At 44.3% G+C, this 27133-nt stretch overlaps 1 protein-coding gene, 1 long non-coding RNA gene and 1 pseudogene across 2 annotated transcripts; all 3 read right to left on the bottom strand.

Moving 5' to 3' along the window:
- Window positions 1-7611: 7611 nt before the first annotated feature.
- LOC136479264 (receptor-like protein EIX2) lies at window positions 7612-13293 on the bottom strand (annotated as a pseudogene).
- A 2029-nt stretch (window positions 13294-15322) lies between these two features.
- On the bottom strand, window positions 15323-18629 carry LOC136481378 (receptor-like protein EIX2). The gene has a single exon (XM_066478732.1). The coding sequence runs from the start codon at window positions 18598-18600 to the stop codon at window positions 15718-15720; it is 2883 nt and encodes a 960-aa protein (XP_066334829.1). The 5' UTR covers window positions 18601-18629; the 3' UTR covers window positions 15323-15717.
- Window positions 18630-26271: 7642 nt separating this feature from the next.
- On the bottom strand, window positions 26272-26774 carry LOC136481377 (uncharacterized). Its single transcript, XR_010764692.1, has 2 exons — window positions 26629-26774; window positions 26272-26546 (listed from the first exon to the last, which is right to left on the bottom strand). It is a non-coding gene; the product is annotated as an uncharacterized lncRNA (long non-coding RNA).
- Between the last annotated feature and the right edge of the window lie 359 nt (window positions 26775-27133).

Genomic DNA, 27133 nt, shown 5'->3' with positions numbered 1-27133 from the left:
TGGCTGTGTGATATATGTGATTGTTGTGTGATATGTGATATATATGTGATGGTTGTGTGATATATGTATGTGTGGATGCAATAAACAGAAAAATGCAAAAAAAGCAAATTTCCCAGCTATGCTGAGTGCAATCACCAAGACACTCGGCAAAGCTGGGAGGCTTTGCCAAGTGCTATGGCCATTGCACTCGGCAAAGAGGGCGGCCTTTGCCGAGTGCCCCCCGTGACGCACTCGGCAAAGCAACCGTCACCGTCAATTGGCGCCATCAGGCAACTTTTCTTTGCCGAGTGGTTTATGGGCACTCGGCAAAGCCTTTGCCGAGTGCTCGACAAAAGACACACGGCAAAGAGGCCTTTGTCGTCACCGGCTTTGCCGAGGGTTACACTCGGCAAAGGCTTTGTCGAGTGTATATGGGGATTTGCCGATTGTCATAGGCACTCGGTAAAGAGCCTGAGTCCGGTAGTGATTTAACTTATTACCATTTTTATGGATGGCACCTCTCCGTTTGCCAGTTTTAGAATGGCACCCACAGGATTGCCATCCGAAACAGTAATCCTTTTACGTATTTGCCACGTTTGCTGATGTGGCACGCCGCGTCGACACGCTAGCGCAACAGCGTCCCTAGGAACATCTACCGGGCATGCAAAATTACCTGTTTACCCCTGCTGCTTCTCTCTCACTCAAATCACTGATGCGTGGGCCCTCTCCCTCACGCTGACGCGTGGTCGAATTTTTTGTTTTTAGCCTTTTTTGAATTTTTTTCACAAATATGCCTTAGGAGGTATGATTTTAAAATCTGGACCCTTAGCTCAGCGCCATCGTTGGTGGCACCGAGCTTACACATTTCGGCGCCATAGATTCTGGCGCCTACGTCTTGGGCTCAACGCAGACGTGGCGGTGACTTGGCAGGCAGCTTGGCGCCATAGATCTTGGCGCCGAGCATGGTGCCGTAGATCTTGGTGCCAAACTTGGCGCCGGGGTTATTGGTGCTGAGAGCGGCGCCAAGATCTATGGCACTGAGCTGGTGTTTTAACCCGGCGCCCAACCTTCCTGCCCGAGCCTTCTTCCTCTTGTTTCTCCTCCCTCTCGGGTTTTTTCTCTCCCCACTTCGTCCTACCTCACGAATCGGCATATTTGACCTTGAAAACTTTGATTTGATCCGTAGATCTTCGATAGCAAGGTATCCTCGCTCCCTCCTAGTGTTTTTTCAAATCGATTCGGTATATATTAGTCAGATTTTTCAACTTAAGAATCGTCATTACTTAGGGTTTCATGCAATTTTAATATTTATACTATACAACCGTATGATACCAAGGCATGGAAAAGCTACCGAACCAAGGTAAAATTAAATTACCAATATCAATATGATATAATGTTTCATTCAAAACATAAAAATTTATTTAAAATAACAACTTATGAAATTTATTGTCATGGACTATTAATATAAATTAAAGTGAATTGTTAGTGTTATTGTTATGTGGTTTGTTAAATGAACATTTTTCCATGCTTCATAAGCTATTAAAATAAATATTTATTCTAACGTATACATATTTACTTGGTATATATATACATGGTGAAACATAACACTAAGGTTATTTAATTTCACTGCAGTAGAAGTCTGTAACTTAGAATATATATATATATATATATATATATATATATATATATATATATATATATATATATATATATATACACCATACTTTATGAATGCTAATTTATTTTCTTATTAGTATTTACATGTAGATTTGAGATATATTTTTTTATAACGTCTGAGGTAGATACAAATATTGTGGTAATACTTTTTATTATCTTTTATAATGACATATATGGGTAATTTAGAAGGTTACTTTGCATTTTTATAATGACAAAGATGAGTAATTTATAAAACCATTAGGGGGTATTTTAAATTATCTTTCATAATGGTAGATGTGTGTAATTTAGATACAAAGTTAGAGGGTTATTTTAAATTTGGTAGATGTGTGTAATTTAGATACAAAGTTAGAGGGTTATTTTAAATTATCTTTCATAACGACAAAGATGGATAATTTAGATACAATGTTACGGGGTTATTTTGAATTATGTTTCATAATGACAAAGGTGTGCACTTTAGATGTAAATTTAGGGGGTGATTTTGAATTATCTTTCATAATGGCATATGTGGGTAATTAACATATAAATTTAGGGGGTTATTCTAAATTATCTTGTGTAATGGTAGAGGCGGGTAATTTAGATGCAAAATTAGGGGTTACTTTATATATTTTTTTATAATGACAGAGGTGGGTAATTTTTATTTTAAATTATAATAGATCGAATGACTATTATCGACGATGATGATTCGAGTCTATCAAATTAAAGGCTAGGTATTTTTTTTATTATTGTAAGAATTTTTAGGATTCATATTTTTCTTCTAGCATGTCTGGTGGGAATTAATGTGGTGGCTCTGTTTGGGCCTCTAAATAGTAATAGTAAGATTCTTTTGATTTAAATTTCCACCCTCTTTTGAGTTGGCTTGGTCTAATTTATATTTGCCAAAATTCTATTCCTATGTTTTTATTTGGATTTGAATTAGGATTCATATTCAGGTTAGATCAAACCAGAGAGACGAAGCCAAATTTCTATTCCTATGTTTTTTATTTGGATTAGGATTCGTATTTAGGTTAGATTAGACGAACGAGAGGAATCCAAATTTCTATTCTAGGGTTTTTTATTAGGATTAGGATTAGTATTCGTATTCAGGTTAGATCAAACGAGAGAGACAAAAAAAAGGTTCTAAAAGCAAAGGACGAACCAAACCAAGAAAACGTTCTTTCTTTAATATTAGAAGAAATACATACATGCTTCCTCCCGTTTCCAAAGTCTTGACCTTTTTTATGAAATATTTAAGTCAGATATTTTAAAAACTTTGATTATATATAACTTTAAAAGTATTTAGTTATGCATACATTTGTCTTAAAATGTACTTTCATAAAAAGCGTATTTAATTTTTTAGATGCTCACTTATAATGTAATATAGCTGTCAAAACTATCAGCGTGTTCGGTTGGCTGGTTCGTTTCGTTGCTGGTTCGTGAAGAAGTACTGCTGGCTGGTTTGTGTGAGAGAAAAATACTGTTCCGGCTGAAAATTTACGATCGTTTATGACAAGCCACAGCCAAACGAACAGGTTGTATATTTGGAGCCGTGCTGTCAGCGGCGGATCCAAAGGGGGGGCTGGGGGAGCTCCAGCCCCCCCTAATTTCTTGATTTCAAGCCTAATCACTGTAGCAAAAGCTTGATTTCACCATTAAATCTTCATGCAAATCAACATCTCCATTGTTTTAGCCCCCCTTGTCCCGCATCGTGCATCTGCCACTGCGTGCTGTAGTCTATTGGTAGTGCTTCCAAACTAGATTCAATTTTGGCTTCTCAAGAAGGTTCTATGCGATTTACCTACCTTGGCCTCTTTCTCTCCTAAATCTGAAGGTGGTTTGGGGGTCATAAACCTAAAAACACAAAATGAGGCACTTCTTTTGATGCATCTTCATAAGTTTTTCAATCAGCTAGATATTCCATGGGTTCACTTGATTTGGGAGAAGCACTACAGAAATGGCAAGCTGTCTACTCACGTGAAGTAGGCAGGGCCGGTCCTCAGATTTTTTTGCCCTAGATCGAAACTAAAATTTTGGACCTTTTTATATAAACATGATAATACTAGTACTATTTATGGCTAGTATATATACACAAATATACAAAATGTTACTAATAAGCAGTTAAGTGGATGCAAAAGCAATATTCATATGAAATAATTTGTATACATATTGAATTACCCCAAATCTTCTTCTAACATTCCTCGATATGAAGACCTCGATGATGGTGTCAATATCAATCTCAAACAATCGCTTCTCAATGATTAATGTTGCCAATCCATTTAACCTTTGGATCTTCTGGATTAGTGTTAGCTGGTTCCTCCATATCTCAAATCATAAGAAATTTATGAAGAGCCTCTCTCTGTTATTGTATCAAAACATATATTCGTGTTTTCTTCTTTCTTTTGTCATTGTTAGAAGCATACTTTCGTGATGACATGGTACCGTTAAAATTTTGAGAAACAATTAGTCAAAGATTAAATAATTTGCAAATCTGAAATTCCAAATGATGTCCGTCCGGGTCTATGAAATCTGAATCAATGATTAACCTTTACCTTAGCGGTCGGCAGTACATGGTTAGGGAATACTCCCTCTGTCCCTTATTATCTGTCGTTTTCGGTTTTCGTGCCACAAGTTTGACTAGATTTGTAGAAAATGCGTGCAACATTTGTATCTCCAAATAAATTATTAAAAACTAGATTAAAATATCTATCTAATGATATCAATTATATATCATAAATATTAATATTTTTTATATAAATTTAATCAAAGTTATTTCTCGGGAAGCGAGAACGACAGATATTTAGGGACGGAGGGTGTAAGGAATTAGGGATCGTATAGGAGATAGGACAGAGAATAAGAGATTCGTACCTATGCGGATCACGTATTCATGTTTAGTCTCACTCGTTCATGTGCGGCCGTGCCTGCCTGCAGCCCGCCTGGCTACCCGCCGCCAGCTGGCGACTCGCAGAGCGGTAGAGTCGTAGTCGTATGCAGAGGAAAGAGAATGAACAGTCACCGACTCCGCGACTCGCAGTCGAAGGCTCAAAGCGTCTCGCATCGTCATGAGGACCAAGGAGAGCGTGCCTGCGTCTGCGACTCTGTGTACGTATGTTTGTTACTAGGCTCATATACGCCAAATACTACTAGTGTCTGCGTACCTGGGGAGGGGCCCATCCGGCTCCCTAGGCCTGGGATGGTTGTCCCTCTCACCCCGCCCTAGGGCCGGGCCTGAGTCTTAGGCGGTGCTGGGTTTGGTTCGACCCGCTACCATACGTGGCAACAAAATGTTAAACGAATTGGAACAATACGGCTGAAAATCGAAAGGCTGGCCGAATGTTGAATGTCCACGTAGCTGTCATTCTGTGCAGCACCAATTATATGATGGAAGATCCATAATTTTGCATTTGAGAAGTTCTCTTGTACTCAACTGGTCCTTGAGCAGTACCCAGAACAAGACCCTATGTTTGTGCTGAGAACAAGAATTCCAGAGCCATGAAAATGCCTGATGAACTTGTCTTCTACTAAGGTGTTTGTAAGTTTTTGAAGGAGCAAAAATAGCTGAACCCCAAACATTTTGCCAAACATCAAAAGGTTGTGTAAGCGGCACTGAACCTAGCTCCTCCGTCAGCTATTGTAACTGAATAAAGGACTGGGTCGACATGGGAAGGCGAAAGAGATCAAATAAATCCTGTGAGTCTTTGACTCGTTGATATTCTGGGCAAAGGAGTACAGCTCAGGGAAAGCATTCAAATGTATCTGCCCATTCCATATGTCCTGCCAAAAGACTCGAGTATGGTTTTATGCAAAATTATGGAACTTCAGTCTCACTCGTTCACGTGCGGCCGTGCCTACCTGCAGCCTGCCTGGCTACCCGCCGCCCGCTGGCGACTCGCAGAGCGGCAGAGTCGCAGTCGTATGCGGAGGAAAGAGAATGAACAGTCACTAACTCCGCGACGAACAGTCGAAGGCTCAAAGCGTCTCGCGTCGTCATGAGGACCGAGGAGTCGCTGTTGTGGCGTGCCTACGTCTGCGACTCTGCATATGTATGTTTGTTACTAGGCTCACATACGCCGAATACTACTAGTGTCTGCGTACCTGGGGAGGGGCCCATCCGGCTCCCTAGGCCTGTGACGGTTGTCCCTCTCGCCCCGCCCCAGGGCCGGGCCTAAGTCTTAGGCGGTGTTGGGTTTGGTTTGACCCGCTTCCATACGTGGCATGTCGATTTAGCGCTTACATTGATCTCACAGATGAGACCCACATGTCAGTGGCAGTACTGTTTGGCTCCCTGAAGTTTGTATCAATTTTTGGACCATCTTAACGATCTCGAATGAAAAAACTCAAAACCAGGAATTTATAAATCTCATCGACAACAACAATTTTCATATACAAAGTATCTTTATTCGACACCGTACAAGAATGATATTATTTTTCTAAGGTGACAAGCCATAATACGCGATTAATATGCTGCTAGAATATTATATTATTTTTTTTGAGCATCTTAGGGAACTCAAATAAAAAAACACAAATATAAGAATTTATAGATCTTATCGAGAGCTCATGGCAACATTAATCATTGGCGTCTCACGTTGGCGTCCCCGGCGCTGTTGTCAGTGAAAGCCGCCTCGCGGGCGTCGTCTCCCTCCGGCTCCGCTGGAACAACTGCCCCGCGGGCGGACAGGGCCAACAGGCCCAGGGCATTGTCGTCGTTGGCGCCGTCCATGCATGAAAGCTGGCTCGCAGACGTCGTCGTCTCGCTCCACTGGAAAAATAGCCCCACGGGCCACTACCGGTCAGGGGCGCGCCTAGGGCGGCGACGACGCCAGCGCCGTTCAAGTCCCAGCATGTGGTATGTAAAAGCCTAAATGGTAGCTATGGAAGGGAGAGATGCAGCAGCAGCCATTGCCGCTAGCAACCTGCAAGTGGCCGTTGGTTCTTGGAAAGTTGGAATTGCTAAGATTTACTCTATAAAGGTTACACAGTTCGATCTGTAGCCTTTTGGTGAAGTTGCGTTCTTGTTTTTTGGTGGTGCCTGATTTAGTTTATAACTTGTTTAGAGCTGTGAATAAATCATTTGCTTATCATCTTAGACTGCCTTATGTGTTGCTTTTCGTCTATGATGAAGAGAACCAGAGCCGGACCATCATCATTTCGTGGTTCAGTTTTCGTTTTGTTATTATGACCATATTAGCAATTTTGTGTTGAGTCGAGTGTGGGCAGATTGAACATGATTATTCCCTTGCGATGGTACGTAACAAAGATCATGCTGGTGACTATATATAAACTTTATTTTAATTTTTTTATGAAAACTTTTATTTTTTTATTTGCCTGATCATAAAAAGTCATCATCTCAAATGTGCCTGGAGTACTATCCCCAAGTCATTTTGCACCCCATTTGAGATTTGACTAGCAGCGCTCTCCAGTTTGTAGGTAGCGGTACTACAGGTGTAGTAGTATACTACTGCTCCACCAGTTAAGCCGTGCTGATGTCTTGGGCTCTTCAATTTCTGAGAAATTTGCTCTCCTTATTCTCTGCTTTCTTGTTCAATGTGTATGCTAAGTGAATGTTGCTTATATGTAACACTTTGGTTGAAGATGAGACCATGATATTTTGATTCATATCATCCCTCGCCTAGGTACACTGAAATTCCACGGCACGCCAAGCCTTGTTTGGCTACACATTGTATTCACCTCAATCCACTTCAACACACGTGGACTAAGGTGGATACAGGTGCAGCCAAACAAGCCCTAATGTGGACGATGAGCGTGGAACATGCAATGATAGGTCGTATTCAGGTTGCCGGATCCGACTACCATGGCCCACAGGGACCAATGATGAAGTGCCACCTGAAGCGCCCTAAGCTGACCAGGCAAACGTCTTGTACAGAATACAAACCAACATCCTGAAGATCAGCCAGAGTTTACAACATACTTATGTTATCTATATACTAACAACTAATATCTATCTTGTACAACAAACACTAATGTTGGCCAATGATCAAGTGTCGGTTCTCAGTTTATTACATGACATAAGAGATAAACACGGACACACAAATCTTCATTTCGTAAAGAAAACCATGGCAATATGTAATACTGGTAGTAACAAAATTCAAAGCACTCCTGAACAGACTTCTCTCCCACTTCCATTATTCATACATGTATGCATTGGCTAATTTTAGTTGAAGCGCCGACCATCGCCTTTGCTTCATGCTTGCTAATCAGTTTGTGTTTGTCTTGCTCTTGCCCATGTAGCAACAAGGACATATACTTTGTCGTACAACTTGTCCGAGAGTCGAAAGCAAGCAATTCTCCAGTTTCTCTTGAACAACAAAACACCAAATGCAATCCATGTACCAACCACGAAGCCACGCACCCGAGTCCAAGATAAAAGAATGGTATCCCATAACCTTCTTCGGTTCTTCCCAGGTCACCTTGCTTTGGTGCATGACGCTCACTCGAGCAATTGTTTTGAAGAGGATGTCCACAAAGACCGAAGTTGCCAATGTACATAGATGGATACTCTGCATACAGGGTATCAAGCTGTACTCCCGATGGAATTCTTCCTGTAAGATCGTTGTATGATAATTCCAAGTAACTTAAGAACGTCAGATTTGATACAGTGGCTGGTATTTCCCCTGAAAGCATGTTCCTGGAGAGGTCCAATGATTGCAGTGATCGCATTTCCCCGATCTTCTTTGGAATAACTCCAGTCAAGTGGTTCCTTGATAGATTCAAATTCACAAGTGCATCTAGAACAACTATTTCTTCTGGAATTTCACCGGTTAAGTCGTTTGAAGATAAATCAATGCTCGTCATACTTGTCTCCACAATTCTTTTAATGGTACCATAGTTCAATTCCTGCCCCTTCCAGACCATAGACAAACTATTAAGACGAGAATCAATTAGTTCAATGCCGTCAGAATTAATTCCACTGCCGTCAAAACAACCCATCATGGATGTGTTTGTCATAAATTTAAGATTTGATAGGTAGATCGGCAGAGAGCCTGATATCTTATTGTTATTTAGGTCCATGTACTGAAGGTAAGAAAGGTTTGTGATGTTCATTGGAATGCTACCAAAGAACTTGTTGTGACTTAATCGTATAACTCTTAATGATGTTAAGCTTCCAATCCACATTGGCAATCTTCCAGAGAATTTGTTCCAAGACAAATCTAGGAAGAGCACATATGTCAAGTTTTGTAGAAAAGACGGGAACTTTCCTGACAAACTATTGTTACTTAAGGCTACAAATTCCATAAATTCCATTACCCTGAGGCATGACGGTGGTTCTCCCTCCAAAAAATTGTTGGATAAGTCCAACACAATTAATTGCTGAAATTTACAAAAGGATTCAGGAATATGACCAGTGAGTCGGTTGGAGAACAAAGACAATGATTCTAGATTGGCGGATCCAACAGCAGAGTGACCAGTGAGTCCTGACAAGAAGTTATTGGACAAGTTCAAGTAACTTATGTTTGGTGGAAGCGTGGGTATATGACCAGTTAATTTGTTTGAACTGAGGTAGAGTCCTAGAAGTGACATGGAGCCCATATCAGCCGGCAAAGTTCCATTGAGTTGATTGTTGGAGATGTTCATGAATTCGACATTTGAAAAGGCATCGGAGAACCATTGTGGAATCCTATCAACTATACCTGCACTCGAGATATCAAGATAGGCGATGCTCACATTCCGCTGAAGCCACCCAGGAAACAATGGGCCCATCTGGCAGGATGCAAAGTTTACAATATCTAATGTAGATGGTGGTTGCCAGTCCGAGCTGATCTCAATCTTGAGGGCATTATATGACAAGTCTATATATTGCAAGCTCCTTGCACTAGCAAAGTGTTCCTCAGTTATCGTGCCATCCAGTTTATTTATACTTAGATCCAGATGGGTCAGATTACTAAGCTTTCCAATCTCATATGGAACATGTCCTGTGACGTAGTTCCAACCTAGATTCAGAACAACCAAGCTCATGAATTGCCCCATCCATTTTGGTAATATCCTGGTTAAATGGTTCGAACCGAGGTCCAATTCTTGCAATTTGTTGGGTGAACATCGAGGTAGATTCCTAAACAGCTCAGCTACGTCACCATATAAGAGAGTGCATTCAAGGTTCAGGACCTCCAAATTGCATAGGTTCTTAAGATTCGTGATCATGCTGCGCATGTTCTTGTCATCACGATGATAATCATAGAGACAATAATCATTTGAAAGATCAAGGACTTGAAGGGATGTCATGTCTCCAAGAGCATCCGGAAATTGACCGTACATACTAGTGTAGCGGACGTAAAGGAATCTAAGGCTTGTTATGTTCCAGAACCAGCTGGTCACCATTGGATGGTGGAAGGAGTTCAGGGAGGCATCGAGCTCCTCGAGATTTGTAAGGTTCAGGTGTGGCAGCGACTGGTTTGCGCATGCAAGAGAGCAGTGTGAAAGATGGAGGGCCCTCAAAGAAGGAAGCATATTCATGACACGAGGCCAATCCGCTACTGTGCTGAGGTCCACTCCGTTCAAGTTAAGATATTGTATGGAAGGAATGTGTGTTAACCATGAGAGATCCATCGAGTTTGTGCCTCCCATCGAGTAGGAAAGATCTAGATACTGCAGCCTTGACAAGTTGCCAAGCTGGGGAGGCACGCCAGCGTAGAATGGTATGCCAGAGAGGTTAAGATACTTGAGATTCTTTAGAGAGCCCAAGAACTCGGAAAGACGACCCGTTGGCCCTGCTAGATCATTCCCGCTGAGGTCAAGGTGCTCTAGATGATCCAGAGCAAGCAAAGAAGGACTTATCTGGCCGGCCAATTTATCTGGTCGGAAGGTGCCTCCACCTCCAAGTCGAAGCTCGGGGACGTGGTCTGTTCGGTTGCTGCACCGGACGCCTCTCCACCGGCAGCAGTCTTGCGCGTCGTGGCGACCGTCTCGCCGCCACGAGCTGAGGACGCCGCGAGGGTCGCTGGTGACGCCGTGCGTGAATGCCTCCTTCCAATTTCTCTTTTTTTTTCTTCGCCAAGGAAGCAAAAGCAACAGCCCGTTGAATTGAAGATGGTTGGAACTTGGAGTGCTGAAACTTGTAAACCGTTGTGTATGTACGTACGTGTATGACCTGACCTTGTACTGTTTTCTTTTCACTTTTTTTTAGAAACAAGAAATTCTATCGTTACGAGATGCTATATATAAAGGAAAGGTGGTAACTATGCTACCGAATTACTTGAGCCGTTGATAATTAAGTCACAGGCAAAATTATATCCGCATAACTCGTGTGATTCTTCAAAATTCCTTCCTGCGAAGTTTTAACACTGCTGTACACACAAGAAAATATTGGGAACACATGGGAGCGTCCGTGCGCTTATACGCTCCAGCTCCACTCCACGCCGCCGGAGACGGGAGGCCGGCCGGATCAGGGCAACGACGACGGCCACGGAGGATCGGACTCGTCGTCGGAGACCGGGAGACCGCATCGTCGCCGACACGGCCGGCGACCGCCACCAGTGCTGCGTCACGTCAATGACGATCCACCCGCTTCGATTGCGTTGCGTTCCGAGGCGGAGGCGGCCCAGGCAAAGCGCGTCGCATGTCTGCATGGGATCCACCCGTCAGGCATGGGGTCACCTGCCTGCGGGGCCTGTCACGGGTGGAGCCCACGCGGCAGCCTAATGAATGGCAGGTAGGAGTACCATTTTATTATTTATATATACTAATATAAAATAAAAAAATAAAAGAGCGGCAGCCTAATGAATGGCTGCGTCCCCGCACGGCCGGTGCTCGCTCCCAGAAAAGCCCGTGCGTTGCACAGCTCGCGCCGGCGGCTAGCGCTCGCACTCGGAGGAGCCCGCGTGCTGCAGAGCTCGCGCGCCCCGCGGCCGGAGCCCGGAGGCCCACGCACATCGAAGCTCGCCCATGGCCACAGCAGCAGCAGCCCGCAGGCACTCCCAAGCGCCACCGCCTCACCCCGTCCATGATCCACAACGAGCTCAGAGTCTCGCACCGTCGATTCCCTCTTCGAGCTTCGCGGCCTCGTTTTCTCCAATAGGACCATCCACGACACCGACGGGCGCCACCTACATATCGTTGACTATGGCCTCGGCTACGGGTTCCAGTGGCCGGGCCTGCTGCGCGTCCTCGCCACAAGGGAAGGCAGCCCGCCGGAGCTCCGGCATGGACCTGCCGCAGATTGCTGCCGGAGTGGACGAAAAATGCTAAGCGTTGTAGGCTTTTGCTTTGAATGCGTGCTGAGTCGTTGGATACGGAATGGAGGGTGGAGATCACAGGAAAGTTACAATGTAACTTTGCTCTGTAAAGTCACCCAATCTGGCTCCCTAATTTATGCCCTGTTCGCTTCAACTTTTCAGCCCGGCTTATCAGCCATGATACAATATTTTTCTCTCACAACAATTTATCGGCCAACTTATCAGCCGTAGAAACCATGATCCGAACAGCCCGTTAGATGGTTTGGTGTGCAGTTTGTAAACGGTCTGCGTGTTGTATCAGCTGCTTTGGACGTGTAATAATTAGTACTCTTTGTTCTTGTAGTCTTAAGTAGGGATCCATCTGCTGGAGAGATGCACTTAATAAACTCTTATACACGTTCAAGGGATTGTCAACTGTCAATTTAAATGTCAGTTTAAACAATGGGGCTTCCACTCTCTTTTGGCAGGACATATGGAATGGGCAGATACATTTGAATGCTTTCCCTGAGCTGTACTCCTTTGCCCAGAATAAATTCATCTCATTTCAACGAGTCAAAGACTCACAGGATTTATTTGATCTCTTTCACCTTCCCATGTCTACCCAGTCCTTTATTCAGCTACAATAGCTGACGGAGGAGCTAGGTTCAGTGCCGCTTACACAACCTTTTGATGTTTGGCAAAATGCGGCTCCCTGAAGTTTGTATCAATTTTTGGACCATCTTAACGATCTCGAACGAAAAAACTCAAAACCAGGAATTTATAAATCTCATCGACAACAACAATTTTTATATACAAAGTATCTTTATTCGACACCGTACAAGAATGCTATTATTTTTCTAAGGTGACAAGCCATAATACGCGATTAATATGCTGCTGGAATATCTTAAGGACCTTAAATGAAAAAACTCAAATATAAGAATTTGTAGATCTTATCGAGAGCTCGTGGCATGAAAAAACAATCACTTTTAGAATGGAGTATTTTCTAAGGGAGTCATTAAATGTTCAAAAATAATATAAAATTTCAGCACAATAGTAATCGTGACGACCAGGCTTGTCTAAGGTGAGACGTCCTCCTACTTCACGCCTTCACTACACAAAGCCAGCAGCCGTCGCCCGCGCACCACACTGTCATGCCTCTCTCCTGCATAGGTACGTCGCCTCCCCCTCCAGCGCCGAGGAAGCTAAGCGCGCTATGCCCACAGCACACTGCACACATGGCTTCCTCTTGCTCCTCCGCTCAACACCAACGGGGCCGCCGCCGTCAAGAGGACCTTCGCCACGTACTCTCGGGCCCGCCGACGACCTCGCACCGCGCGTCAAGCGCTACGCGCTGGCGGCTCACGTTGGCGTCCCCGGCGCTGTCGTCAGTGAAAGCCACCTCGCGGGCGTCGTCTCCCTCCGGCTCCGCTGGAAAAACTGCCCTGCGGGCGAACAAGGCCGACAGGCCCAGGGCGTTGTCGTCGCTGGTGCCATCCATGCATGAAAGCCGGCTCGCAAACGTCGTCGTCTCACTCCACTAGAAAAATAGCCCCGCGGACCACGGCCGGTCAGGGGCGCACCCAGGGCGGTGACGACGCCAGCACCGTGCAAGTCCCAGCATGTGGTATGTAAAAGCCTAAAAGGTAGCTATGGAAGGGAGAGATGCAGCAGCAGCCGTTGCAGCTAGCAACCTGCAAGTGGCCGTTGGTTGTTGGAAAGTTGGAATTGCTAAGATTTACTCTATGAAGGTTACACAGTTCGATCTGTAGCCTTTTGGTGAAGTTGCGTTCTTGTTTTTTGGTGGTGCCTGATTTAGTTTATAACTTGTTTAGAGCTGTGAATAAATCATTTGCTTATCATCTTAGACTGCCTTATGTGTTGCTTTTCGTCTATGATGAAGAGAACCAGAACCAGACCATCATCATTTTGTGGTTCAGTTTTCGTTTTGTTATTATGACCATATTAGCAGTTTTGTGTTGAGTCGAGTGTGGGCAGATTGAACATGATTATTCCCTTGTGATGGTACGTAACAAAGAGCATGCTGGCGACTATATATCAATGTTTTAAATCGCCGGCTAAAGGGTTTAGCGGCACCGTTACCAAACAGCTATAGCCGCTAATGGCCCACTATATCGCCGCTACGACGGTGCCCTGCTTTCCTTTTTTTTCATTTTCGCAATTGTATTTCATATAAAAAATACTACCTTATCCCCTCCTGTGAAACAAGTCAATCTTTATCCGGTCAGCTGCTCGCAACCCATGGCCACTCATTCCCATCCAGGCACCAGGCCACCAGTTCCCAGCTTCCGGAGACCTCTGCCCTCCCCCAACTTCTCCAAATTGAACGCACCGTCGGATGCCATTCCTTGGTCCCGTCCCACAGCAGTGCATCTTGGTGACCAATTTCTTGCCAGGATGGAGTCCATACGAGCGGAGGCAAGGCGACGGCCGGCGGATGCGTGGCCTCGGCTTAGAGGCAGGGTGCTAGACTGCTAGTATCAGGCCGCTTTGCTGGTGCTTCAGCGTGCCACGAAGCCAACATCAAGCAGAGTGGTTGTTGCTGCAGCTCCGGACCTGGTGCGGCCCTGCCGCCCTAGGGATGGAGTTCCGGCAGCCACGGCAAACAGCGGGAAGGTCCTTGCTAGCTCCTGGTTTTGCTTCGACAGATGACAGGCAGAGAACAGTGAGGTGCGACGGCGTTAGCAGCGCTAAATCATACCTTATTTAGCGGATTTCGCGGGCTATATCCGGCTATTAGCGCCTCTCATTCTTTAGCGCTAAAAGTCAACTATCCTAGCGGCAACCTTGTACAGCGGCGATCTCCAGCTATAGCGGCAGCTATAGCCGGAGATTTAAAACTTTGCTATATATAAACTTTTTTTATATTTTTTTATGAAAACTTTCTTATTTTGTTTGCCTGATCATAAAAAGTCATCATCTCAAATGTGCCTGGAGTACTATCCCCAAGTCATTTTGCACCCCATTTGAGATTTGACTAGCAGCGCTCTCCAGTTTGTAGGGAGTGGTACTGCAGGTGTAGTAGTATACTACTGCTCCACTAGTTAAGCGGTGCTCAAGTCTTGGGCTCTTCAATTTCCGAGAAATTTGCTCTCCTTGTTCTCTGCTTTCTTGTTCAATGTGTATGGTAAGTGAATGTTGCTTATATGTAACACTTTGGTTGCAGATGAGACCATGATATTTTGATTCATATCATCCCTCGCCTAGGTACACTGAAATTCCACGGCACGCCAAGCCTTGTTTGGCTGCACATTGTATTCACCTCAATCCACTTCAACACACGTGGACTAAGTTGGATACGGGTGCAGCCAAACAAGCCCTAATGTGGACGATGAGCGTGCAACATGCAACGATAGGTTGTATTCAGGTTGCCAGATCCGACTACCATGGCCCACAGGGACCAATGATGTAGTGCCGCCTGAAGCGCTGCATGGAATTGATTGACCATGTCTTAATGTTCATCATCATAAGGAAATAATTATTACAATAATACTTGGTGAAGCGTGTTAACCTCTGTAGAGGCCACATCTACGTGTTATATAGCGCCCTGAGCTAACCAGGAGAATGTCTTGTACAGACTACAAACCAACATCCTGAAGATCAGCTAGAGTTTACAACATACTTATCTTATCTATATACTAACAACTAATATCTATCTTGTACAACAAACACTAATGTTGGCCAATGATCAAGTGTCGGTTCTCAGTTTATTACATGATATAAGAGATAAACACGGACACACAAATCTTCATTTCGTAAAAAAAACCATGGCAATATGTAATACTGGTAGTAACAAAATTCAAAGCACTCCTGAACAGACTTTTCTCCCACTTCCATTATTCATACATGCATGCATTGGCTAATTTTAGTTGAAGCGTCGACCATCGCCTTTGCTTCATGCTTGCTAATCAGTTTGTGTTTGTCTTGCTCTTGCCCATGTAGCAACAATGACATATACTTTGTCGTACAACTTGTCCGAGAGTCGAAAGCAAGCAATTCTCCAGTTTCTCTTGAACAACAAAACACCAAATGCAATCCATGTACCAACCACAAAGCCGCACCCGAGTCCAAGATAAAAGAATGGTATCCCATAACCTTCTTCAGTTCTTCCTAGGACACCCTGCTTTGGTGCATGACGCTCGCTCGAGCATTTGTTTTGAAGAGGATGTCCACAAAGACCGATGTTGCCAATGTACATAGATGGATACTCTGCATACAAGGTATCAAGCTGTACTCCCGATGGAATTCTTCCTGTAAGATCGTTGTATGATAATTCCAAGTAACTTAAGAACGTCAGATTTGATACAGTGGCTGGTATTTCCCCTGAAAGCATGTTCCTCGAGAGGTCCAATGATTGCAGTGATTGCATTTCCCCGATCTTCTTTGGAATAACTCCAGTCAAGTGGTTCCTTGATAGATTCAAATTCACAAGCTCATCAAGAACAACTATTTCTTCTGGAATTTCACCGGTTAAGTCATTTGAAGATAAATCAATGCTCGTCATACTTGTGTCCAAAACTCTTTGAATGGAACCATAGTTCAATTCCTGCCCCTTCCAGACCGTAGACAAACTATTAAGATGAGAATCAATTATTGCAACGCCGTTATACCAACCCATCATGGATGTGTTTGTCATAAATTTAAGATTTGATAGGTAGATCGGCAGAGAGCCTGATATTTTATTGTTATTTAGATCCATGTACTGAAGGCAAGAAAGGTTTGTGATGTTCATTGGAATGCTACCAAAGAACTTGTTGTGACTTAATAGTATAACTCTTAATGATGTTAAGCTTCCAATCCACATTGGCAATCTTCCAGAGAATTTGTTCCTAGACAAATCTAGGAACTGCACATTTGTCAATTTTTGCAGAAAAGACGGGAACTTTCCTGACAAACTATTGTTACTTAAGGCGACAAATTCCATACATTCCGTTACCCCGAGGCACAACGGTGGTTCTCCCTCCAAAAAATTGTTGGATAAGTCCAACACAAATAATTGTTGATATTTACAATAAGATTCGGGAATATGACCAGTGAGTCGGTTGGAGAACAGAGAAAGCCGTCTTAGATTGGCGGATCTAGTAGCAGAGGGCAGAGGTCCTGACAAGAAGTTATTGGACAAGTCCAAGGTACGTATGTTTGGTGGCAGCGTGGGTATCTGACCAGTTAATTTGTTTGAACTGAGGTAGAGTTCCTGAAGTGACATGGAGCCCATATCAGCCGGCAAAGTTCCGTTGAGTTGATTGTTGGAGATGTTCATGAACCAAACATTTGAAAAGGCATCGGAGAACCGTTGTGGAATCCTATCAGCAATACCTGCACTCGAGATATCAAGATAGGTGATGCTCACATTCCACTGAAGCCACCTAGGAAACAGTGGGCCCATCTGGCAGGATGCAAAGGATACATACTCTAATGTAGATGGTGGTTGCCAGTCCGAGCTGATCTCAATCTTGAGGGCATTACATGACAAGTCTATATATTGCAAGCTCCTTGCACTAGCAAAGTGTTCCTCAGTTATGGTGCAATCCAGTTTATTTCTCTTTAGATCAAGATGGGTCAGATTACTAAGCTTACCAACCTCATATGGAACATGTCCTGTGATGTAGTTGCAACCTAGATTCAGAACAACCAAGCTCATGAATTGCCCCATCCATCTTGGTAACATCCCGGTTAAATGGTTCGAACCGAGGTCGAATTCTTGCAATTTGTTGGGTGAACATCGAGGTAGATTCCTAAACAGCTCAGCTACGTCACCATATAAGAGAGTGGATTCAAGGCTCAGGACCTCCAAATTGCATAGGTTCTTAAGATTCGTGATCATGCTGCGCATGTTCTTGTCATCATCTTGATAATCATAATCATCATAAATATCTGAAAGATCAAGGACTTGCAGGGATGTCATGTCTCCAAGAGCATCAGGAAATTGACCGTACATACTAGTGTAGCTGAGGTAAAGGAATCTAAGGCTTGTTATGTTCCAGAACCAGCTGGTCACCATTGGATGGTGGAAGGAGTTCAGGGAGGCATCGAGCTCCTCGAGATTTGTAAGGTTCAGGTGTGGCAGCGACTGGTTTGCGCTTGCAAGAGAGCAGCCGGAAAGATGGAGGGTCCTCAAAGAAGGAAGCATATTCATGACACGAGGCCAATCCGCTACTGTGCTGAGGTCCACTCCGTCCAAGTAAAGATATTGTATGGAAGGAATGTGTGTTAACCATGAGAGATCCGTCGAGTTCATGCCTCCCATAAATGATAGATCCAGATACTGCAGCCTTGACAAGTTACCAAGCTGGGGAGGCACGCCAGCGTAGAATGGTATGCCAGAGAGGTTAAGATACTTGAGATTCTTTAGAGAGCCCAAGAACTCGGGAAGACGACCCGTTGGCCCTGCTAGATCATTCCCGCTGAGGTCAAGGTGCTCTAGGTGATCCAGAGCAAGCAAAGAAAGACTTATCTGGCCGACCAAATCTTGTGGGAAGGTGCTTCCAAGTCGAAGCTCGTGGACGTGGCCAGTTCGGTTGCTGCACCGGACGCCTCTCCACCGGCAGCAGTCTTGCTCGTCGTGGCGACCGTCTCGCCGCCACGAGCTGAGGACGCCGCCAGGGTCGCGGGTGACGCCGTGCTTGAATGCCAGCAGGGCGTCCCTCTCGTGTGGTATGCAGCTCGGGCTCGCTCTGGAACCACCGGCGGCTGGCTGGAGCTGCTGCTGCTGCGTGGCGAGGAACAAGCAGCAGCAGCAGAGCAACACGAGCATGGCAGCAGCTAGGCGATGCATGGAGGCAACCATCGACAATAATGTCGCTATGCTAGAAGAGAATGGCAGGATCAGTTCTGCAGTCAGAGTGGATCCGTTCTGGAGTGAGACGTGAATTGACCGTGGACTGAGCTCGTCGGTCACCTGCCGTGTCGAAGCGGTCAGGCATCTGCGTGAAGGCCCACGCGCACTCCTCCGACGCGGATTGAATTGGGTGGGGAAGGCGGCTTGACTGCCTCTACAGTACTCGGCCAGTGTCTCATCTGCTGCCGACTCGACCTCAGTCCACGGTCACCTTCCGTGTAGAAGCGGTCAGGCGTGTGTCAGTGTGGTCATCATCGATTATTGCCTCTGCCTCTCGTCCCCTCACAAAAGCTTACTGTACATTAGTATAGTACTCCCCCTCGTGCCCAAAGAAAAGATGTTCTCAGCTCTCGACAAGTTAACTTTTTTTTAACTTTATTCAAATATATATAACAAAATATTAATATTTATAATACATAATTAGTATTATTAGATAAATCCTTGAATATATTTCATAATAAATTTATTCAGAGATATAAATGCTGTTAATAGTTTCTATAAATCTAGTCAAACTTAAAAGAGTTTGATCGGTGCGCATCCCATAACAGACGGAGTGAGTATACAGTAATATTTGATTGATTTCTCGACGCGTAAGGAAAAGCGCCGCGCTGATGGCCCCCACGTTGCACCCCGTCTACGCGGAGAGACAGGACGTTAATTGCTTGGCTTGGGTGCCTCCTCTCCATCTGTTTGTTTCTATGGTCGTCAGCAAGGGTTCCTGTACTGTCTTTTTGTTTACTTAATTAAGGTGTATGTTTATGGTAACAACCACTACCGGAAACTGAGTGTTTGCCGAGTGCTAAAATGTTTGCCGAGTGCATTTTATCGGACACTTGGCAAAGAAGCTATTTGCCGAGTGCTGTCGCAAATACACTTGGCAAGCGAGAAAAAAAACTCTCGGCAAAAACTAGGTACTCGGCAAAGTCCACATCCGTTAGTACGTGTGCCGTCCGTTAGTACGTTTGCCGAGTGTCCGTTAGTGGAAAACTCGACAATCAAATACACTCAACAAAAGAGACAAAAACACTCGGCAAAGGGAGGCACTCGGCAAAGAAATATGTTTGCCGAGTGCTAAACCTGTGGCACTCGGCAAAGAAATATGTTTTGCCGAGTGTAAACATGTGGCACTCGGCAAATAATTTCTTTTTTTTTCTCTCCTGACCTTGAAACGTTTTCTACTCTCCACATACAACATGTGGTATTCCATATTAAAATTTGGTATATTTCTGGATCTGTTTGCTATATTTAATTAATTTATTGCATTTCTAGCAATTTTTTGGTATAAGTCAAATTTGAACCGCAAGTGATTCAAATAATAAAATAAAATGAGTAGAAAAATGATATTCATATTATTGAGTCCAGTGTGAGGCCTTACCCGGGAAATAAAAAGAAATTTTGAACATCTTGGTCAGAAAACACGGCCACGAACGTGTGGCCGATTGGTTTTTAAATTGTAAAAAAAAAGCAAACAAAGTCTGAAAATCATGAGATTTGTCATGATGTGATGATATCATACATGGAGCCTGTGGTAAAAAATTAAGAGGGTTTCGCACAATTTGTCACGCACGATATTTACAAACCGAAGCATCTCAGAAGAAGGATCGTAGCGTTGAGAAGGATCCGGTAAGATTTGGAGTTAAAGTGACGGTCAAATTGGGGTTTGGCTTCAAAACTTTTTGTATAGGCAATAGAGAACATATATTGTTTCATGTGAAATTTTGGTAATTTTTTGGATCCGTTTGATAATTTTAATTTATTAAGTGCAATTATAGAATTTTAATTGATATAAATTAAATTTGAGCTGTAACTGCATAAAATAATGTAATAATATTTGTAGAAAAATCAAATATATATTGTTGAGTCAATTTGATAAGGTATTTTCAAAGTGCATCAGAAAAAAAGAAAACACGTTATAGAAAAGAAGGAAAAGAAGGAAAATGAAAAAAAGCGGGGTTTGCCATTTGACACTCGCCCCGATCCGACACTTGGCAAACCTTCTTCATTTCCCGCCCGGCGCTCCCTCACCCACACACACGCACATATGCAAACTCACCCGCACACACGCACCTCCCGCACCCGCGCCCGCGCCGCACCGCACCGCGCTGCCGCCGTCAGCTCTCGACGTCCCACCGCCAGCACGTCTCACGCCCGCGCCGCCGGCTCCCTCCCGCGTCGCCGGTCTCCCGCCGCCGGCCTATCGCGCCCGCGCCCAAGCCCGGGCCGCGACCGCCCCCTGCCCCCGGCACCACCCACAACCCTCGGCCCCCACCGACGCCGACCCCTGCCCCCGACCCCCAGCCCCCGCCGACGCCGCCCCCTGCCCCCGGCCCCCTGCGCCGACCCCGTTGCTCTTCAACGTGTCTCTTCGCCAGTTCCTAGTCGGACCCATCGTCTGCGACGAGCACCAACATAGGTATGGCGGCCCCTTCAATCCCCAGAGTACGATCCGAGCGCCCATGACCTTGATGGAGAAGTGGTCATGAGGGTGGGAGGAGGCAAGAAGCATGACCGGTTTTGGATTGGCGACGGCACAGTCGACAGGCCGGTACCCCCACTCTCTCCTAGCTTCAAGCACGGAGCACGAGTTCTAGCCCGGTGATACACCCACGGCCGGACTCTACACGGTTCCAGATGGACACACTCCAGGTTATTTCTGTTTTATTCATCGTTCATTGATTTTTACAAACTTTTGCATTGCATTGTAACATTGGAATGAAATATTGTAGGCTCAATTGTAACAAGAAACGAGGCTCCGGGAGAAGCTAGAGGCGAGGATGGAGGTAGAGCGGTAGAGGATGGAGGCAGAGCGGCTGTAGATGTTTGAAATGACGAGGGGTGTTTACGCTGCAAACGGTCAACCTCCGCCATCGATGCCAGTCCCTTCTCCTCAACCTGCTCCAAATACTGTTTCTGGCACTGTGAGTCACTTCACAACCTTATAATCATCGTTTCTAGTTTATGCATAATCAATCTTTTCTCCTTTGTAATATGCGTATGTTTCTAGTTTCTAATTTCTAGTTTGTAGTTAACCTTGTAATCATTGTTTCATTCTCAATCACTGTAACTTAGCTACTTTTAGTTTCCGCAGAATTAATCACTATTTTTAGTTGCTAGTTTATTTCTAATACTTGTATGTTTCGTTCTCAATCACTGTGAATGATTTATCTCTTCTCATTTGTGCAGAATCAATCTACGGCATCAAATGAGCCTTATGTGTTGTCGATATATCTATATGAACTGCTTGTGATGCTTATTGTAAACTATCTGTGATGGATATAATGTTTATTTAAGTGTGGTACGTTATATGTGACCGAACCAAATAAACTGGATATATATGGTATCTTTGCCGAGTGTTACACTCGGCAAAAGAGCTATTTGCCAAGTGCCATGCTAAATACACTCGGCAAAGAGGCCACGTGGCAAAAATCTGTACGTTCTGAGCCTAAAATGGCCATCTTTGATGAGTGTCACTGTGACACTCGGCAAAGAGGCCAAAATCTACGCCTAGAATGACCAGTCTTTGCTGAGTGTCTGGGATGTGACACTCGGCACTCGACAAAGAAGCCATGTTTGCCGAGTGTCAGGTCCTGGACACTCGGCAAACAAAGGCATGTTTGCCGAGTGTCATGGCCGGGGCACTCGGCAAACAACGGCATGTTTGCCGAGTGTCCAGGCCGTTAGACACTCGGCAAACGCGCCGTGACCGTCTCCGCGCCGTCACATTGCTTTTTTTTTTGCAGAGCGTCGGTTTTAGCACTCGGCAAAGTCTTTGTCGAGTGTCCAATAAAAAACACTCGGCAAAGAAACTTTTGCCGGCACTGTGTACGCCGTGTGTTGTTTGCCGAGTGTTTTTTGGGCTTCGCTGACACACGGCAAAGCTACTGTTTCCGGTAGTGAACAATTATGCTGCTGACTATAACTTTAATTTTTACGTCTGGTCATAAAGTAATCTCAAATGTGTCTGGGGTATTACTGCATCTCAAACTCATTATGCACCCTATTTTACTGGCACCTCTCCAGTGCGTCGTCAAGATTACAAGGTACCATGCATGTTCGTCACTAGGCAAGTAGGCAGTGGAACTCCTGCTGTAGCAGTGTACTCCACCAGGGAAACTGTGCTCATATATTGGGCTCTTCAATTTCCGAGAAATTTGCTCCCCTTGCCTGTTCAATGTTTGTAAGTGAATGTTACTTATAGTGTACTTTGAGTATGCAACTGTTGTTTTTTTAAAAAAGAAACCGGCAGGACACAGGAGAGGAGATCAGCTGCTCAATCATACAATCTCCGAACTAAAACAATGTTTTGCCAGTAAAGAAACTTCTGAATGCCAGTGCAATCCATCTTTTTTTTTTTTTGAGAACAACCAGTGCAATCCATCTACCTAAGCAACACCACACAGGAACCGATTTTGAACTGCTGGATCAAAGTCAGAGTGGGCCCACACGGGAGCCGTCCATCTGGAAGAGAGGTGGGACCCATCTCCAACTGGAAGAGATGTCGGCCAAATGTAAAATCAGAGAAATCAACCATGAAATTTAATGTGGATGTGGATATTATGTGTGTCTGTAAGTTGTGTGCTAATTCTACACTAAACATAAGTGCAGTCACCTTTTTCTCACTTCAGCAATTAACGGTTGACGACGAGCATGGAAACAATGGTCATGGAGGAGACGTGAGCCTTCCTTGATGTGGATGACGAACATGGAAACATGGCACCACAACACGAGTAAGCAATTAGGCAGAATCCGACACCAAAACAGGGACGCTGTGACGCCTCTCCACCGGCAGCAGTCCTGCTCGCCGTGATCACCGTCTCGCTGCCACGAGTTCAGGCGGCCTGCAGGGTTCCAGGTGACACCTTGCTTGAATGCCAGCAGGGCGTCCCTCTCGTGCGGTATGCAGCTCGGACTCTTTCTGTTGCCACTGGCGGCTGGCTGGGGCTGCTGCTGTGCATGCGTGGTGAGCAGGGAACAAGAAGCAGCTGAACAACACGCGCATGGCAGCTCGGCGATCCAGCATGGTAGCAACGATGGATAATAATGTCCCTATGTTCAGCTTCCTGTGAGTGGTTCTATTGGAAGCCATGCATGGTATGGTAGGTAGAATGGCAGGATCAGTTCCAGTGTGTTAGAGGACTGTTATAGGATGGATCGGTCAATATATGGGTCCGAGGTCGTCAGTCACATAGCGTGTTCATTCAAGCGGTCATCTCATCCATTATTCCCTGTCACCTAACAATCTAATTATTGGTGCGTGCTGGGCAACTTGCAGAAGCCAGAAACCATATACCTGGCCATCTTCTGCTTGCACAGATCCTCTTGCGCGATCGCCTGAAGAACAAGGGACCTGCCGCCGCCGTCAGAGTCCACTAACATGAGCACTTGACTCCACTATCCCGAAGACTATAGGTATAGGACTCGAGCACAAGACACGATTACACGACGTTGGCTGACATGATAACTGACTAAACTGAAATACCTGAAACTAAATACTCAAACTGACCGAACTAACACCATAGCTAGGATTACATCCTTCACTGTCCAGTGGCAGACTAGCAGAGCTCTGCGCCCGGCGGCTGCGTCATGCATTTGTGCGCGTCCTCGCCGCAAGGGAAGGCAGCCCGCCGGAGCTCCGGCATGGACCTGCCGCATAGTGCTGCCGGAGTGGACGAAAAATGCTAGGCGTTGTAGGCTTTTGCTTTGAATGCGTGCTGAGTCGTTGGATACGGAATGGAGAGTGGAGATCGCTGGAAAGTTGCAATGTAACTTTGCTCTGTAAAGTCACCCAATCTGGCTCTCTAATTTACGCCCTGTTCGCTTGAACTTATCGGCCCGGCTTATCAGCCATGGTACAATATTTTTCTCACAACAAAACAGCATCGGTGCGCTTATCAGCCGTAGAAACCCTCATCCGAACAGCCCGTTAGATGGTTCGGTGTGCAGTTTGTAAATGGTCTGCGTGTTGTATCAGCTGCTTTGGGCGTGTGATAATTAGTACTCTTTGTTCTTGTAGTATTACTACAAGCAGTTTTAGTCTCATACTTAATAAACATGTCACGAAAGATAATCCACACGTTTGAGTGCAATCTGAACTGGTATTTCAGAAAATATGAGACCAAGATCAATGATTTATTTATTCAAACAGGCTGTCCAATAATCAAAGTGGCAAGCATATTTACATATTTATTTAAACAGGCTGTCCAATAGTGAAAGTGGCAAGCATATTTACATGTTTCAGCAATGTAACTTGTCAGATCAACACAATCCAAATAAATTAGGCAGTACATGCAGAAGTAGAACCCAACTGTCCTTCTTTGGTAGGCGTACTATTCTTGTCAGATATCGTAGCAGTTACAGATTTTACATCACATATCTAAAATAGAGAGATGTACCTGGATTAGCACCATACAAAACGTAGTTGACCAATTGAGATTGCAATTCCTAAGTACAATGAGCATTCGTATCAGATGACCATATACGGTATGGTTTTAGCATCCACAAAGACCGCGGACTCTTAAATGTCCCCTTTTTTACTGTCATTAGGTAGAATGTAACTTTCAAATAATTTATTCCTTAAAAACAAGGAAGGAATCTTAGGCTCTTAGCAGGCAGGTCCTATGGTCAAGAGAACTATCAAAAACATGATCACATATGTGTTAGATTCTTTTTCAGTGTACCATGTGGCCTTTTATTAGGAAACAAGGTGCATCTTAGATGTAGAAAAAAAATTGGACATGGAAAAAGCTATTTTATAAGCATGGGCATCGGAACCTACATTGGAGCAATAAAAATGCGAGACCTTACTATCGAGAACATGTTAAGATATGTTTTAGATTCTTATGCACTGTACCATGTGGCTTTTTTTAGGAAAAGAAAAGGTGCATCTTAGATGGGAAAAGAAACCAATGTGAGCCAAAACTTTGTAGCGCAGTGGCATGCTAACTGTATAAACAGAAGTGAATTTTTGTTTAGCATAAAAAAGACCAAGGTAACATTGTTTGTTTTTAACGCAACCATGTTGACACTGAAGGCTGAAAACACACGGGATAGAATGATGATAACTCAAGCATGATTTCTGTAAGCTAGAAAGTAACGGTTCACCTGCGCAGCTTTATCCAGCAAAGATCAAAACCCTTTAAAGCTTTACAGAGAATCCCGTACTTTTGACAACAATAAGCCTTGTTGGCTGGCATATTTAGGAGTCAAAGCTCCATGGGTATTAGGAGTAGTTGGTGCATATGTCAGCACCTTTATCTTCTACTTTATCTAGATTATCATCTCTTTAGAATATGCTCTAGAATATGCCGTGGCTTTCTTAAGGGCCAAGTTTGCTACTCTATATGTACCCCAACCTGCCATGGTTTGTGGCAAGGCTAATGAAATGAATCGAAGATCTAGCCCCAAACCTGTGTCTTATTTCCAACAACTTTGTGGTCCTGCTCAACAAAGACACAAATGAGCAGGTAGAATGGACGCACTAATGGTGAAAAAAAACTCCATTCACGAAAACAGCTCCAAAAGGAGCAGAGAAGGAGCAGTTTTAGTCTCACACTTAATAAACATGTCACGAAAGATAATCCACACGTTTGAGTGCAATCTGAACTGATATTTCAGAAAATATGAGACCAAGATCAATGATTTATTTATTCAAACAGGCTGTCCAATAGTCAAAGTGGCAAGCATATTTACATATTTATTTAAACAGGCTCTCCAATAGTGAAAGTGGCAAGCATATTTACATGTTTCAGCAATGTAACTTGTCAGATCAACACAATCCAAATAAATTAGGCAGTACATGCAGAAGTAGAACCCAATTCATTCGCTGTCCTTCTTTGGTAGGCGTACTATTCTTGTCAGATGAAAGCTCTCCGTAACAAGGCCAGTAGCTAAAAGAACTGAACACTTAAAACATCGGCAGTCAGGGTTGTACCATGACCTCCAGTAAACAAAAGGAACAAATTACTGATAGTGTGGCACCTCTCCTTTGCACAGGTAACCAATGTTTTCAATAGCGGGCAAAGGTGTTTAGCGGTATATCTCTAAAACAGCTAATAGCGGAGCTATATTGGGCTATAGCGGGATATAGCGGCTAAATTATACATGAACCCAAATAGCAGCACCCTGCCTGAAAAGGCTATAGCGGCAGCTATAGCGGGAGATTTAAAACTATGCAGGTAACCCATGGTGAGTGGCGGCTGCTTGTACCTCCAAGCTACTACAAGGGAAAACAACATGCAGCGTGGTAAGAGGCACCTAGGGCAGTTGCAGTGGTTGGCCAGAGTATGAAATCAAACCTGAAACTGAAACCATTTAAAATAATACAAATTCACACAACCAACCATAAACTAACCAAATGGATGAACAATCGCATGAAACTGAACAACCAATAAAATAAACGCATCAGTACACACCTGCTCCAAGTCATCATCCGGCCACGACACACCAACTGACGGAAAGGAAAATGGAAAGGCGGTATCTGGAA

The sequence above is a fragment of the Miscanthus floridulus genome, chromosome 9 (assembly GCF_019320115.1).
Source record: "Miscanthus floridulus cultivar M001 chromosome 9, ASM1932011v1, whole genome shotgun sequence".
NCBI lineage: Eukaryota > Viridiplantae > Streptophyta > Magnoliopsida > Poales > Poaceae > Miscanthus > Miscanthus floridulus.
Note: the sequence above shows the minus strand (reverse complement) of the source record. Positions and strands in the feature narration are given on the sequence as shown.